At 37.8% G+C, this 12,830-nt stretch overlaps 1 protein-coding gene across 1 annotated transcript; it reads left to right on the top strand.

The window, feature by feature from the left end:
* The first annotated feature begins 2,275 nt into the window (after window positions 1-2,275).
* LOC104892850 (hypothetical protein) lies at window positions 2,276-10,643 on the top strand. Its single transcript, XM_010678867.4, has 3 exons — window positions 2,276-2,679; window positions 7,135-8,858; window positions 9,860-10,643. The coding sequence occupies exons 2-3, from the start codon at window positions 7,145-7,147 to the stop codon at window positions 10,285-10,287; spliced, it is 2,142 nt and encodes a 713-aa protein (XP_010677169.2). The 5' UTR covers window positions 2,276-2,679; window positions 7,135-7,144; the 3' UTR covers window positions 10,288-10,643.
* The last annotated feature ends 2,187 nt before the right edge of the window (window positions 10,644-12,830 follow it).

Consider the following 12,830-nt stretch of genomic DNA (forward strand, 5'->3'; position numbering starts at 1 on the left):
CAGCTTATACTCGCAACCCCCTTATCTAACCTTTCCAAAATATTATTTGGACCACTTCTTGATTTTCGCCAAGTATATGGGTTCCCTTCAAAAGGGAGTTCTATGCAGTCGATAGCAGAGTAGAAATAATTCATAATAGCTAATCTGGAAAATCTAAATTCAGCCCCACCTAGTTTATCTAAATGGGAACTTAACTCATTGAAATCCCCTATAATAATGAAAGGGCTTTCGATCCTTCTAATAAAATCAATTAATTCATCCCAAAATTCATACTTCAAATTATAATTAGGAGGAGCATAGATGAAAATAGCAATAAAGCTAAAATTAACGGCTAGTAGCTCAATTTTACAAGCCCAAAAACGAGAAGCTTTACTAATGGATGATAGAATAAAAGGATTACAACTATCATTCTTCCACATTATCCACATACCTCCTGCTAACCCCATTGACGGAAGGAAGTCAAAATGAGTGAATCCACAGTACCTAACACATCCCTCAGAAGGAGGAGTTGACACTTTAGTCTCACATAGCATCATAATTTTAACTTTCTTGGATTTACAAAAAACTTTCACTTCTTCCATAGCTAAAGGCCTCCTCGAACCTCTTATATTCCAACTACTGATAATCATAAAGCATATACTTTTGGAAGGCAAGACTTACCTAAGTCGTGCCCCTCGTCAGACCTAATAACAATTATTTTCTCCAAACAGACATTATATGAGAAAAAATTCAGTTTGGCAAGATCTCTGACATTAAAAAACAACCACAATACAGAGACCTGAAATGGACGAGCACCATTGCAAAAAAGATTTGCTGTTGCTAATTTGATGCACCAGGTAGCAACTTTAAAAGCCCAAAGATGGAAAAAAGCCAACTGAGTCAATCTCACATTAGCAATATAGTGTGACCCTAAAAAGAATTCTATCTTTGCAAACATTACTGAGAATTGAAATATTATACCATACGATAAGATGCTAAAGACTGAATTAGGCCAACAATTCTTATCAACCAGAACATCTCTAATCTCCAGATAAAAATGACCGATTCTGAACTGAAGATTTCGTATAGCAAACTTGCCAAATTTCGTAGACATCCACGAAAACTTCTGAGTGATATGGCAATAATAATAACCAGACAAATGAAATACATATAATGCCAATTTAATAAAAATTAGCACGTGCTCCTTGACATTTTTCTTGACAGATTTTTGGCATAAGAAATAGCCAAAGCCTTCTATAGGCAAAGAAAGAGAAGAACAATCTTCTTCATTCCAATAGCTTCTGGGGCCTAGAATGGAGTAAATGAAGAAGTTCTTGAAAGAGAGTAACAATGTTAACAATGGATCATACCAAAAAAGCTTGATTATGATTCTAAAATAATTGGATAAATGAATTCTAACAAATTCCAATAGCTTACTTGAACAAAAGGCCAATAGTGTAGAACACCATACCTTTGAAAAGGAAGAAAGGAATTTGTAGTCTGATGACAACAAGCAGCTACAAAGAAATATCTTCCCACTAGCTGCATTAACAAGAACTGTATTGAGGAAATGCAAAATACTAACCCACAACAGAACACCATCACCCACTTGCACCGAATGAATCTGAAACTTGACTAATGAATAAAGAAATTCATTCGCTATACAAGGCGAATAAAGGACTCCAATCAGATCAAAGAAACAAAACGAACCCACCCGCAACCGAACAGAGGGCACCAAGGAAACCAACACCATTGACGACAGCATTTGACCCACACCAAGAATTGAAAGAGGAACCCGCAACAAGAAACCTCGAAAAACCCTAGCCATGAATCGAACTTTGAATTTAAATGGAAGGAAAAAAAATTCTTTAATCCAGTCAAAAAATTGGACTCGAAATCCTACAATGGAAGAGAAATGCTTGAACTGCACAATTGCAAACACAGGAGGTGAACTATTCTCATAAAATGAGAAATTTTTTCGAGCATTATCGAACTTTAGATGGGGAACATTTCTGCTCTGATTTGAGAAACTAGTTGAGAAATGAGTTCTGAAAATTACTACTAGTATTGTGAATAGAGAATTGATAACAATAACTAAGAAGAATTTGGCATTATTGATGGCAGCAAGATTGAATTGAGGAAATTTTGGGTGGCTAGGGTTTTGAGATAGTGAATTGGGGCTTTTTCCTTCTTTCTTTTCTCTTTCTCTCTCTACTTCTTTCTCTCTCATCTTTTTGACTCATCATATATAATTTGGGCTTTAGATATATCTTTGCGAGACTTTACCAAATAAAGTTAAATTAATTTTTGAAGACGTGAAAAAGCAGATGTAGTGCAGTACTTAAGCCGGAGTACCAACTAAGAAGAAATCCAGATAAAAAAGACTGTGTCTGTGGGGGTTGTCTTGTTGAGTGATTAGTGGATTCCGAATTTCAACAACATCACAGTCAAACCTCGTTTCCCACTTTCCCTCGACCCAATTACAGTTTTAACTTTTATAAACCCAGATTCACCCATTTAAAGAATTGGAGATAATCAAATAACATGAACTAATGATGATGATGATGATGAATTGATGGGTATTCGCGATATTCACTCTTGGAACAACTGTGGAACTATAGCTACAAAATTATTCCCAGGTGTTTTCTGATGACCCAAAAACTCAGCATTCATCTAACTTATAAAGCTTCTCCATTTCTGGTATGTTTCTCTCTCCTCGTTCTTCGATTTCAAAAAAAAATTGAAGCTTGTTTAATTATTTTTCATGGGTTTCATTAATTTTCAACTTCCAAACCTTTTTTTTTTTTTTTTTTTTTTTTGCTTTAATGATGAATTGTTTTTTTATTTTATTTTAGTGTGTTTGGGCTATAAACATAATCCACTTCTTACTTCTTAGTCATTCTCGTTTTGCTAGTTTTTGTTACAAAATTTTGAAAAAAAAAAAGAAAAAGCCTTAGGATTTTTCTTCTTGTGTTAAATTTCTGACTGAATTTTTAATCTGTTCTTGCAATTTTTGTTGCAACAATCTATCTCTGATTGATAGTTTTGTGAATCTCATATGTTTATCGTTATAACGGATGTGAGAAAGAACAAATAATAAATACATAAAACAATAAAGAACACGCAGATTTAACGTGGTTCACCAATGGAGTGTTGGCTACGTCCACGGACATATAGAGAAAAGTTTTATGCTCTTGAGGAAAACCAGAATTACAGATGTAATTAATGAACTAATCGACGAACAAAAGAATTAGTTAGAAGCCTATTTATAACCCGACTCGAAATCGTCAAAATTACACTCGTCCGGTCGGGCGCGCAAGCAAAACAGACGAACTTGTTATGACCATCTCACCGGTCACCCGCCCGGTGACCAGACGAACCCCGAGTACGCCCAAAAGCTTCGCGCTTCATCAAATTCAAGGCATACATTCTTACAAATCTCCACCTTGACTTGAATCCTCTCACAACAAACCACATAACAAGTGACCACATAACACCAGATGCATTGATCACAACGCCTCCCCCTTGCAGCCAGATTTACCCCGAAAGACAACCAGAACCACATATCCCTGAAGGATACCATATTAGCCCCTAATGGGCCCACACAAGCCCTAAGAGGGCAACTAACAACCTTCATCATTTTGTAAGTTTAAGCAACCTTGGAATTAACCAGATTCGAAGAGATGGCTTATTTATAGTCTTTCCTAGCACAAGTAACACCTTCCTTGGACGGTTCAGATATATCCACCCCTGCGACAGATAGTGCAAAACCCACCGTGTCTTCACAACCGTCCCTTTGGGGAGAGTTCCCAAAGATTACATGCCGACCAAGAGCAAAATTTGGCTGACCCAATTTTAACGACGAAGAACACCAAATTTCAGATTCAAATTGTGAGTGTTAACGGACTTCTCCGTAATGTGAACCACCAATCCAATCTATAGTGTCTCTATGCTCCACTTGTTTCTCAACACTACCACAAACAGCCAACGTGACAACCCGGTAGAGATGGCCACTGGTGCGGGCTGGGCGGGTTGGTTTGTGGGCCCTGGTGGACCGGGCTAAGATTTCACAGCCGAGGACTGGACTGTGAAATTCACGGTTTGGGTGAGCTGGTCCACAAGCTGAAAAATCTTAGCCCATATCGCTCTTACCGATTTTCACTGTTCGGGAAGCGGTTTTGGCGGTTCGTGAACCTAGCGGGATAGTAGGCTAGCATGAGAATTTTTTTTTTCAAAGTTATATAATAATTTATTATTGTTACATATAACCTTTAATATTAATTAAAATATATACAATTATTAATACGGTTTTTTCACCAAATGCCCGTGTTTTCGGTTTATTCACGATTTATCCTCGCACTTTTGAAAATACAGGTCAGTTTCACGATAATACATCCACATGTCCTTAGTGGCTAACGGCGGATAACCTCGTTAGTTCTAACCTTTATTAGACCCTAACAAACCCTAACATCTAACCATACCCCTACCCTAAACTTTAGGGTTAGAGTTAGAGAATTAGGGTTAATTAGGGTTTAAACACAAAATTAGGAATAATAACTAATGACGGTTAACACCGTTAGTCATTAAGGGCATTTAGGTGTATTATCATGAAATTGAGGGATACCCCGTGTATTTCCAAAAGTGCGAGGGTACCTCGTGAATAAACCGAAAACTCGGGAGTATTTGGTGAAAAAATCGTTACTAATATTAATGAATAATTTCATTATTTTTGAATTTAATTGAATTATAATATATGCAATTTGATTAAAATATACACAATTTGGTTGAATAATTACTTGGGTTCGCTGGTCCGGTTCGTGGGCTGGGTTGGCTAGGCGATTTAGTAGTGGGCATTTCTACAACCAAGACTCAGATAACGTAGACCCTTGCAACACATACAATGTCTCTCGTTTAACACCTTTTATAATTATCTTTGAACCCGTGTAGACATACAACACTCCACCTTCACCTTTGAAATTGAACCCTTTAAAATCAGATTCCTCGTAACCTATGGAACGTGCCCTAACATTGTTCAAAATACAAACTTTGTCATCACATGTCCTTGTCTTGATTCTGATGGACCCTATACCAATTGTCTTGCAGACTTCACCGTTGGCCATAGTAACACTTTCATCAACCTGTTTGTAGTTCACAAACCACTCCTTGCTCGAACACATTTACACATATGACAAGATGCCCCCGAATCAAGAACCCACACATTCGAGAGATGCATATGTTCGGGGCATAATCATCATCAGAATTCGAATTTTTTGCCGCAATAGGAGCAAAACCAGACCAGATTTATTTTCATGATTGTTCTTTTTAGGACATTCCCTTTTCCAATGCCCCTTTTTTCTTATAGTAATTATAGACATCATTAGGTTTAGGACCTCTAGAAGACGGGTTTCTGGATTTTCTCCCTGAATTTCCTTGTTCGTTACCTTCACTAGATACTAATCTAGCAGCATGAGCGACTCTACCTGTACCACACGCCTTATGGTGCAACTCTCTAGTATGGAGAGTAGACGTGACCTCCTCTAGAGACACTCTCTTTACCAATAATACAAGATTGCACAAAATTATCATATGACAATGGTAAAGACATGCAGAATTAAAGCAACATCCTCATCCTCCACCTTAACATCAATATTACGCAATTCTAACAAAATCGTATTTAATTGATCTAGGTGATCCCTAAGCGGTGTACCTTCATTCATGCGCACACTGAATAGACGTTGCTTCAAAAGCAACTTGGTTAAAGATTTTGTCATATACAAACTCTCCCACTTCAACTAATGTGGTTTCCTCCTCCGCGACTTCAGTGATTATGTCGTCAGCCAAACACAACATAGAATGTGTCTTCTCCTCCAATACGGTCATCTTAGAATCCGTTGACTTGTTTGCCAACGGTGCCCACAACCCTTGTTGCTTCAGTAAAGTCCGCATCTTGATTTGCCACATACTCAAACTGTTTCTCCCAATGAATTTATCAATTTTCATATTCATTCAGACATGTTTCTCACTCAGGTCGAAAAACCAAAACTCTTGATATTAGTTTGTTATAACGGATGTGAGAAAGAACAAATAATGAATATAGAAAATAATAAAGAACACACAGATATAACGTGGTTCACCAACGGAGCGTTGGCTACGTCCACGAACGGAGAGAGAAAAGTTTTATTGCTCTTGAGGAAAACCAAAATTACATATGTAATTAATGAACTAATCGATGAACAAAAGAATTAGGTTAAAAGCTTATTTATTACCCGACTCGAAATCCTCAAACCCGCGTCAAAATCACGCTCGCCCGGTCAGGCGGAACACTGCGAGCGTGCAAGCAAAACAGACGAAGTTGTTACGACCATCTCACCCGGGCCAAACCGCCGAGCGAGCTCCCCATCTAATGCCCGGGCAAAACCGTCCGGCTGACTGGGTGAACCCCGGGTATGCCCGGGCGAGCACCCCACCGCCCGGCTGACCGGGTGAACCCCCGAGTACACCCTAAAGCTTCACACTTCACCAGATTCAAGGCATACAATCTTACATTAATGTTTATAAGAATTTTGCAAATTTTCTTTCTTTTGTGTATATTTGGGAGAAGGAAAGTTGTAACATTCAACATGTCCAATTGGCCTTTTTTCTGGTTGGGTCGAATCGTTTTTTTCCACCTGATTTTACCTATGTGCACTTGTTTTAGACTTGTAGTTGTGAATTAAAGTTGGTTAGCCTTTATAGTCGCTAACTTAACTTATTCGAACTTTTATTAACTTAGTGGCCTCAAACTTATCTGAACTTGTTAGCCCTATACTTAATCAATCAAGGAAAGATGCGAAAATAAGGTGAGAAGAACATAGTTAGTAGGGGGTTTATTTCATTCATATAAACTAGGACTCAAGCTAATTGAGCTTTTATTGTTATGATTACAAGTACTTACTCCGTAACAAAATAACTACAACAAATGAATACTTTATACCTCACAAATAATACCCATTTGTTGCAGTAATTATGTTACGGAGGAAGTAGTTATTTAACCAATACATAGTATTATTTAACTTATTGATTTGTGGAACTACGTAATGTTATATTAGTATGCAAATTTTCCTGTTTTGTCATACTTGTTTTTCTATGTGATTTTTGATTGTTGTTGCTGGCCAGATTCATATATATGGCCCCAATCAATCCCTCCACTGAACCATCCAAAGAAGCTTATAATCATGGGATGTCTCTTGATATTGAAAACAAGAGAGTCCAGTGTTGCTACTGTGGGAAAGTTGTTCCTGGTTTCAATCGCCTTCAGCATCACTTGGGAGGGATTCGAGGGAACATCGTTGAATGTCCTGAGGTTCCAGCCGAAGTGAAGGACTTTTTTAGACAAAGTTTGGTTTCTGTGAAAGTAGGTCACTTAGTGAATGAGATTGGAGGGTTAGACCACCTTAAGCCTCCTTTGAAGAGGACTTGCACCACTAATGCAAAAGCTAGTGGGGTGAACTCACAACAGGTTGTAAGATCTCAGAATGGTAACTCTGGCGTTAGAGATAGTTTGAAAAAACCGAGTTTCTGTTACAACCAAAGGTTGACTTCTTACTCAGGCAAAGATGGGTTGGATTCTGACTCCATCATGGGTAAAAGAAGTATCGGTAGGTTTTTCCTAGAGAATGGGATTGACTTCTCTGCTGTTGCATCACCTAGTTTTATTAGCATGATGGACTTTTCTTCAAACAGGGGTGAGATTAAACGTTCTATACCTAGCATTGCCGAACTCAAGGGTTGGATATTTGATGACGAGTTGCATGAGATAAATAACTATGTAAAGAATGTCCGACTTTCTTGGCCACGCTCTGGATGTAGCATTCTGCTTGATGGGTGGACTGATCATTTGGGTAGGAGCCTGATCAATGTTGTAGTTGATTGTCCTGAGGGGGCCATTTACCTTAGATCAGCAGATGTTTCACCCTTGACAAAGGGTGATAACGCATTGCAAGTGTTGCTCGAAGCTGTTCTAGAGGAAGTCAGCATTGAGAATGTTGTTCAAATTGTTGCGCACACTTCATCAGATAGCTTAGAGGAAGTTAGCAAGCAGCTGATTGAAAAGTACAGGCCACTTTTCTGGACAGTTAGTGCTACACATTGCATCTCCCTTATCTTAGACAAGATTGCAATGACTGATTCAATTAGACTGACTTTGGATAAGACAAAAACCATTACTAAATTCATTTACAGCCGTGCTGCAGTAGTAAAGCTGGTACGGAAGTATATTAGTACTCGTGATCTGATTAGGACCTCTAAAATAAGCTCTGCAACTTCTTTCCTGACATTAGAGAATTTTTTGGTGGAAAAAAGTAATTTGGAGCTCATGTTTACTTCCTCTGAGTGGTTGAGTTCTATTTGGGCATCAAGTGTTGAAGGTGAAATAATTGCTAATTTAATTAGTGATAGTTCCTTCTGGAATGGGGTGACTTTAGCTGTGAAATCATCCATTCCATTAGTGAGAGCTATCTCCTTGATTAACGGAGATGGTAAACCTCATATGGGATTCATATATGAAACAATGGATCAAGTCAAAGAGACCATCTGTGAGGAATTTGGAAGAAAGAAATCCCTGTATACTCCAATATGGAACATAATTGATGAGATATGGAACACAATTCTTCACAGTCCCCTCCACGCTGCTGGTTACTTCCTTAACCCAAGGCTTCATTATACTGAAGACTTTTATTCTGACACGGAAGTTGCTGGTGGCCTTCTTATCACCATTGTTCGGATGGCTGGAGATCAGCGTATACAGGACTTGATATCTCGGCAGCTTGATGTGTATGGAAATTGTAAAGGCGATTTCAAGATCGGCACTGATAATAACAGTCAAGATAGCCTCTCTCCAGGTTTGTATTTAAGGCTTTGCTTGTTTAGATGTGAGTGAATTTGTGAATTTGGGAACTTCAAGTTCCACGGAAGAAGAGGAAATGAAATGTTTAGTTGACTCACGGATCTTAAAATTCCCTGATTTGCTGAGTACTCATGGAAACCTGATACATGTAATTAAGTGCGTATTTATTTTGCTGTGAGTAGTGTCATCATCCCCATTTCCGGCTATATATAATTATATGATTGGGGGTTGAGATGGCAGTGGATTGTGCTCGACTGCTCGTGCCGAATTCCATGCTGAAGGCTTCGGGCTCATGTTTTGCTAGGCAGCTAGACCTAAAAACAAGCCTTGGGCACGGCACGCTTGCTTTTTCACATGTTGTGCTGAGCTCGTCCCAACCAAAACCAATGCCAAGGTACGGCCGAGTCCTCGGGCTCGTCGTGCCAGACTGCTAGGTCATGCCATGCCATACTTTATCCTAGACTTAAGATTCGTGCTTTTTTATTCTGAATGTTTTGCCTCGTGTTTTTTCGTGTCCAGTCGTGCCATGCTTTAGGCCCAGCCTTGTGTCATATCTGCCTCATGTCCGAGTTCTGGCGTCCTTTTTTCGTGTCAAGTCATGCCATGCTTTGGAGTCTGGGCCCAGCCTGATGCCATCTTTAGATCATGGGGTTTTAGATATGGGTGTACCCGTGGGAGGTAATACGGCCTCTTTGCATGTACTTCATTGGAAGTTGAGTTGTGGCCAAATTAAATAGCCATATTCATTTTCAAGTGAATTAAAACTTGAAAGTGTCCTATGTGGACAATTTTTTATCTGTATACATATTATATATAGAATGAACTGAAATAAATATCTCACTGCACATACTTTCCTGAGCTTAAAACTTAACGATGTCAAATGTAAAAGACCTAAAGCTCTCATTTTGGTTTCCTGTGAAATGTTTATGCCTTCTTTTTCCTAGTTACAGTATATGTGTAGCTGACATTCAATAAAAATTTTGAACCTGACTGCAGCTACATGGTGGTCGCGCTTCGGGGACCACTGTTCTGATCTACAAAAGCTTGCCATCAGAATTCTTAGTCAGACCTGCAATGGAGCTGAAGTTTACGGCCTAAGAAGGGATGTAGCTGAGAAACTGTTATCAAGTGCAAAAAATGTCACAGAAAACCAAAAGCTGCATAACCTGACTTATCTTCACTATAATCTCAAGTTGAAGCAATTCAAAATGGGGCTGAAATTTAACATTGTCAATGATGAAATTGACCCTTCAGAGGACTGGATTGTGGATAAATCGTATCAGACTGAGGTAGATGTGTCTGAAAGAATGCACCTTGCAGGGCCAGAAACGGTTTCTGGCAGCACAAGCTTGATAAGCATGCTCAAGGAAAAAGGCTCTTCTGGTGTTCCGCCGAAGGTAGAACCAAAGTCTTTGTATCGGTGAAATTTGCTCTTGTACACTGTTGTATATATTGGTGTACAAAATGCAAAGATAATGTAAGTTCAACTTTCTGTCCTTCCTGGAACCGAATCAAAAGAGTAATTACTAGGAATTAGAGTAAAACGCACTATCGTGAAGGGTAAAATTAGTTTCTGTCCACTCTGTTGTACTTTGCCATCAGAAAATGCTATATGTATTATGTAATTAGATCATTGGTGTAATAGGTTCCAAGTTCCTGACTGTTATGCGGTGGACAGACTGTAGTAGGGACTCTGAGATTCAAAGATTGTACAGATGTATTTACCTGTATGATATGAATCTGTTCTGCATTTGTGAAAGTTACCCTTTTATCATTTTAATCTGATTTGATTGTGTCGGGTGGTGGAGCTTGGCTGCATTTGCTGGGAAGAACTTGTGTTTCCTTGAAAACTCTTGCAGTTTACTTCCGGAATTGATAACTTTAACGGGGATAATTGTAATGGAAATGGAGTTTCTGCAGAGATTTGAAAGGTAAAACTACCTCTAGAAATGGTAATTTGCTATTAGTGAATAGGGACTTTATTTATTGTAACCTTGAAGTGACAAGCTTGAATTCTCCTAAATGTGGTGTTTGCAGAGAGCAGGGCTCCCTTATGTTTCACCCTTACTCCAAAGCATCTGACGGATTGACCTACAAATATTAGACTAATACCGTAAGGATTGAAGTTTAGTTTGAGTCCTTTTCCTTACTAGTAAAAATATATAGCGAACTCACTCTTTTGTTTCCTGTGGGTTGGTGTACATATTGATATTGTAAGTGATTGGTAGCTGAAAAACCTCATCACATATGACTTGGGAGATACACTCATACAAGAAAGTAGTTTGTTCATCGTCTTTGAAATGTATGTAAATATTTTATCATGAAATAACAATAGTCAAGTCATATACTTGCTCTGTTTGTGGATGTCAACTAACTTAATTGGTTTTAACATAAAGTCAAAATTTGGGATTAAATCCTGTCTACATCATTTAATTTGCTCTTGTGATTCTCTTTATAACAAAAAAAATACTCTATGTATTTACATGTGTTTGCTACATGTGCTTTTTACACAAGAATTTAGAAGAAGATATGAGAACCATAACTTTATGGGAAAATGACAAATATTTGAGAGTTATAAAAGATATAGTAGTTCGCTATTAACTAAAGAAAAAAGAAAGAAGAAATTATGGACCGATGATTTGGCCTTTTTATGACGAGTAATTTTGGGCCTTTCATAATTTACTTATTTTAGGATCTCATACAGCTTTTTAAACAAACAAATGAAATAATATTTTTTTATGAATCTAAATAATTATTGAAAAGGATTGTTAACTTTGATCATGTAAAAGAATTATGAGACTTCAAATCTTTTTGTATGAGGCTAAAGTCCAATTGCAGCTTTGCACGAGGCTTCATTTAGAAAGGTAGATGTTTGGGCTCAATTGATTAGCCACCCAATCGGGGCATAAAAAGCCTTCTAAGGTCCTGAACATATGGCAACAGTGGATCCCGCCACTAAGTTGACCTAATCAAGAGTTTGGAGATCCACTAAAGGGTTGAAATAATCAATTGCCTGAAAAGGCAACATAGCCATTGACCTCAAGAAAGCCCACTCAACCAATGTTTCTTGTCTGAGAATCCCCAGCACTATAAATACCAGCAGCTTCAATGCTTCATCAATGTATTGAATTCTCACCTAACAAACTAAAGCATCTCTCTAGACTTTCTCTCTCTACCTCGATCATCAACTGACTTGAGCGTCGGAGGGGCGATCCCGGACCAACCCTGGGGTAGTCTAACCTTGTTTTGCAGGTTTTCGGTGTAAGGATAATTAGCTCAGGTCAAAGCTCGTGGGGCCTACTCCTACTCAGCACACATTAGCATTCTTAATTTTTAGACAGAAATAGTAGATTAAGTTGTTTAATTATTGGTCTTTCTTCTTATTTGTTAATGCTTCATCCTATGAATTAAGTAAGAGAGGTTGTTGTGAAATTACCTTCAGTAAGAAAGACTTATCCATCATATAAATGGTTGATGAAGTTAGATTTGTATCCTATAAATTATAATCTTCATCTTAAAGAAGTCAATAAATCAGACTTTATTTTTTGAGGTTTTGGTTTTTTATTATATTTTTTAAAAGGTACAAATTATTATTTAGGCGCCCTTAGTTATGTGAAAACAAATATAGGGCTCATTAGGGCATTGACATATTGAATATATTCCTTTCAGAAAAACATATTGAATACATAAAATGATTTCAAAATAAGAATAGGAACGCATTCGAAGATGGAATATATAATAAAATACCTTACTAAAGCATAACTTTTATGAGTGTGAGTTGTGTTTGATATGTTTAGAATTGATATAAATAACACATAAGAATGTAAGATAATTGGTCCAAAAATGCAAACAAGACAATGGTTCTCCATGGCTTCGAGTTCAAAATCAAGGTTATGTGCTTAGAAGTTATTTGTGCTTCGATGAGGGACATTCACTAACATATGATACTTTTAAGTTGTACCTATTA

The sequence above is a fragment of the Beta vulgaris genome, chromosome 5 (assembly GCF_026745355.1).
Source record: "Beta vulgaris subsp. vulgaris cultivar EL10 chromosome 5, EL10.2, whole genome shotgun sequence".
In the NCBI taxonomy this organism is placed as follows: Eukaryota; Viridiplantae; Streptophyta; class Magnoliopsida; order Caryophyllales; family Amaranthaceae; genus Beta; species Beta vulgaris.

Excerpts from the sequence above, each read along its gene's own strand:
- LOC104892850 (XM_010678867.4), top strand. The coding sequence starts at position 7,145 with ATGGCCCCAATCAATCCCTCCACTGAACCATCCAAAGAAGCTTATAAT. Across the intron at positions 8,859-9,859 it reads TCAAGATAGCCTCTCTCCAG|CTACATGGTGGTCGCGCTTC; the intron begins GTTTGTATTTAA and ends ACCTGACTGCAG.